General features: G+C 55.8%; 1 protein-coding gene across 2 annotated transcripts in view; it reads right to left on the bottom strand.

Moving 5' to 3' along the window:
- PLA2G4F (phospholipase A2, group IVF) overlaps window positions 1-4,050 on the bottom strand; it is a 14,535-nt gene that overhangs the window by 8,027 nt on the left and 2,458 nt on the right. For both annotated transcript variants that reach the window (XM_014534830.1, XM_005860290.2), the window contains 7 exons: window positions 3,868-3,996; window positions 3,436-3,476; window positions 3,131-3,173; window positions 2,638-2,704; window positions 605-774; window positions 373-486; window positions 175-212 (listed from right to left, as the gene is read on the bottom strand). In XM_014534830.1, coding sequence (XP_014390316.1) covers window positions 175-212; window positions 373-486; window positions 605-774; window positions 2,638-2,704; window positions 3,131-3,173; window positions 3,436-3,476; window positions 3,868-3,996 — 602 coding nt within the window. The remainder of the gene's footprint in view (window positions 1-174; window positions 213-372; window positions 487-604; window positions 775-2,637; window positions 2,705-3,130; window positions 3,174-3,435; window positions 3,477-3,867; window positions 3,997-4,050) is intronic.

Genomic DNA, 4,050 nt, shown 5'->3' on the forward strand with positions numbered 1-4,050 from the left:
TGGAGGAGAGCCTCGGCCAAGCCGAGTCTTCACAGGCGCAGACCCACACTCCACGGGACCCCTCAGAAAGATCCCACCGGAACCAGACACGCCCCCACCACCCCTCCCCCCTCTGCTGAGCAGAGCAGGCAGGAGCATCCCCACACTTCCTGCCCAGCCCAGGGCCTTCCTCACCTCATTTCTGCCTTCACCCTCAGAGGCACCTCCTGGCCCTGAAAGAGACAACAGCTGTCCCTGAGCACACTGGTGGGTTTCCCCACCCGCAGCCCCTGTTGCTCTGGTAGCTCTGGCCCAGATGTGGCCCTCCTCTCAGGCCCCTGGCCCAGACCATTTTTGTTGATCACAAAGCAGGACACCCAGATGGAGCCTTACCTTCCCCACAGCCACCAAGTGCTGTTTCTCCTGACCTAGGGCCAGAGAGGAGAGCAGGATGCCCCCCTCGCCCAGACTGCTGGTCTGAGCCTCCAGCTCAGCACTCGGGTCGCTCTGCAGAGAAGAAAACACCATGGAGCCCCCAGAGTGAAGGACACGTGCTCTCTGCAGCCCTGGGGTGCTGCTCCAGCACACTGACCATCTGCCTCTTCCAGGCTCTGGGCTCACTCACCTGCAGGACCGTGAGCTTCTCCCCCACCTCCACGTGCAACCTGGAGCGAAGCACTGGATTCACATGGAAGGTAAAGGTGTCTGGGGGGTGAGCCTCCACGGGAGGCTGCAGGGGCAAGAGCTGTGGTTTCTCGTAGGCCCCGGGCACTGCCAGACGAATCTGCCTAGAGCCTGGGAGCAGAGGGCCCGGGTGAGTGGGGGAGATTAGGGGGTGGGGTGGGGGGTGGTGTGTGTGTGTGCGTGCACGTGCTCGCAATTATGTGTGTGTGTCTCATGATGGCAGCAACACTAGTAGCAACTGCCCTTTCTTCCCCTTGGAAACACTCTTGGGCACCGTGACCCATAGCAGAGGCATCATGAAGGACACTCAGGGAACCTATGAAGTGCCCTGGTCAGAACTGGGAACCTGGGGGAGGGTGGGAGAGGCAGGGAGGGGAGGGCCCCCTGCCCAGAGCTAATGGGGCTGATGATTTTGAGATTATTATACTAAGTATATAAAATATCATTTCACAAACATTGTAATTATCATATGTTAATCATTACATTAATGACCAGTTTCCAACTAGTAGTTCCCCTATCCCTTGCCCCCCATTCAACCTCTGCTCATCGCCTTGGGGGAGATTTGTGGCCAGGCCCCATTTTCTCAGTCCTTTGTTTCCAAAGTGTAAGATCTTGGGGGAACACAGAAGGCTTGCCGAGGAGGTGAAAGAAAGTGGGTTCCTGGGCACAGAGAGAATACTGGGCTTGGAGAAGCAGGACTCCTGAGGCCAGGAGAGAGGCCTGCAGCCAGGAGCAGCAGGGCCGCCTGTTCCTAGGAGTGTTCTGGGGGAGAGGCAAGACCCCAGAGAGCATGGCTGAGCATGACACCCAGGCAGCCTTGTAAAGGAGCCCCAGGCCCCACACACCTCAGGAGCAGGGGTCCGCGTGGAATGCCTCTCCCTGCGCACACTCCTGGGCATTAAATGAGACTTGGAGACTTGCATGACCCAGGGGGGAGGAGTTAGAGAAATAAGGAAAGTATATTCCTTCACACCATGGTCATGGACTGGGATTGATATGCATGTGCTGTTCACAGTGAGAAGCAGCTGCATCTGGTGGAGAAAGCAGATGCCCTGAGCATCGCTGACCTGCATTTGGTCCTGGCTCCACCACCCACTGGCTGTGTGGCCAAGCAAGTTCCTTCTGTGAGCCTCAGTCTCATGAATTAAAAGAGGAAAATGATTACACCGACTTTACAGCGTTGTTATGAGGATTAAACAATAAAACACATGTCAAATGCTTAGCACAAGGTCTGACTCATAATGAGTGCTGGATGTGACCCAGGTGGGACCCATCCTGGAGGCTGACTGGCAGCCTCTCGGCCTTGCAGGGGACCTTAGCCATCACACAGCCTCTGTTCCTCCCCATCCGCCCCTCCAGGGAGACTGCCTCTGTGGCAGATGCGTGGGTGTGCCCAGCTCTTCACTCTGGAATTCTCACTCTTTACCAGGTGACTTCAGTTCCTCCCACTGAGAGGCTGACTAAATTCCCTGCCCTCCACCTTTAGGGTCAGCCTTGGGACTTGTTTTGACGACTTAATGTTAGTGGCCATGACGTGACTAAAGGCTTAAAAGCACTTGCTCAACGGGGCTTGTGCCTTTGCCCTAAGAACCTCTGTGCTCATGGCTTTGGGGGAGAGGAAATTTGTGGCCCACTGGACACATAGTACAGAGCCAGGTCACTCCCGCCAAGCCCAGCCCAGATCAGCCCCAGCTGACCACCAGATCTGTGAGCTAAATACGTGCTTCCTGCTGTCTGCCACTGAGATTTGAGGGAGTTTTTATAGAGAGTAGTTGGACTGATACAACCAGGCTATGCTTGAAAACTTCCAGGGACAAGCATTCACTACTTCCGGAGGCAATCCGTTTCATTTTTGGTCAGCTTTAAGCAGTGAAAATTGAAAACTTTCTGCCCAGACCCATCTTCTTGAAATCAGCAGCCCCTCAACACCCCAAGAGAGAGAAAGGAAGACCCAAGACCACTGGCCAGACTCACCATACTTTTGCTGTGGAGCCGTCTCATCTTTTCCAAGGGTGCCTTGGATTTTCAGACAGGGCTGAGCCTGAGGAAAGCAGAGGCCCATGGGACCCAGACAGACACATCACCCTGCACAGGGCCCGGACCAAGAGGGGGAAGGGAAGGGGGTAACTGGGGCAGTATACAGATAGCAATCTTCCCAGCCAATGCCTTGTAGGCAGGGATCTTCTGTAGCAGCCCCACTCCTAGGACTCAGAGGAAATGGCCCCTGGCAGGAAAGTGGGGGGGAGGTGAGGGCCCCTGATCAAGGCTCCTTCAGTTGCAGGAGACAGGGTTCCGAGTGAGTGATGTGCTGTGCACAGGTAGGAAGGCTGGCTTTTAGGCTGTCCACTCAGATGCCTACCCAGCACACCTCCACTCTGAGGAGGGGTCGAGTGGTCTTCAGAGAGGCAAGTGGGTACAATGGGCTCCCAGCCCTGGACAGCCCCAAGCTGGTGTCTCCTCTACTTACCACCAGGACTCCATTGGTGATGACTTCAGATGCAGGCACCTGACTGCAAAGGATGGTGGGCTCATTGGCTATCTGAGCCCCTCAAGGTGGCTGTTACTATAATAATGTGACCAAAGCAGTTGGGAGAGCCTGGGGAGCATGGCAGGGTTAGGGGGTAGGGGTGGGTGTTGGCCAACACTCAAATTCGCCTTGAGACCAGGACATCCCCTCTCAGGCCAGGCCAGCAGAGGACCTGGTGACTGACAGCTAGGAGCTGTCGGTGACTTCAGAGTAAATGGGAGGACATGGGCTCCACTTGGACTCACCTGTTCTCCAAAACAAACTCCACCTGCAGCTCTTGTGAATCCTAATGGAGGAATCAAGGAAGCACCAGTTTTCAAAGAGCTCCGAAAGCCTCAGGGAGTGTCCCTACCCCCAGCCCAGGGACTAGAAGAGGAGCCGTGTGTGGCTTCCCTGGGACAGGAAGGATAGTGGCATCTCCATGAGAAGCTTCATCCACTGAACACTGTGCGGACGCTGTGCTAGAAGCTGAGGATTCAGCAATGATCAAGATAAAGTGCTCTGCCCTCAAGGAGCTCACATGTAGACTCTACTCAGGGAAGAATTATTTGAGGGACCCCCTGGTAGGATCAGTGGTGCAGGATGGAGGGTCTGTCTTGGAGGCCTGGTCTCTGCTGACCGACTGGGCATCCTCTCCCTGAGCTCAGCGCATTGCTGACACGGGTGGGACAGCTCACCTGTTGGTTGAGTAGGAAGGTGCGTTTGTGGGGTTGACCAGGCTTGAGGCTCTTCAGGTCAAACTGCAGCAGGGAGAGTTCAGTGCTGCCCAGGACGTCCTTGTCATAGAGGGTGAGCTCCAGGACATTCTGGATTCAGGGCGGGCAGGACGTGGGAGCCTGAGGCAGGGCAGGCACCCTGAA

This window comes from Myotis brandtii, unplaced genomic scaffold (genome assembly GCF_000412655.1).
Source record: "Myotis brandtii unplaced genomic scaffold, ASM41265v1 scaffold133, whole genome shotgun sequence".
Classification (NCBI taxonomy): Eukaryota; Metazoa; Chordata; class Mammalia; order Chiroptera; family Vespertilionidae; genus Myotis; species Myotis brandtii.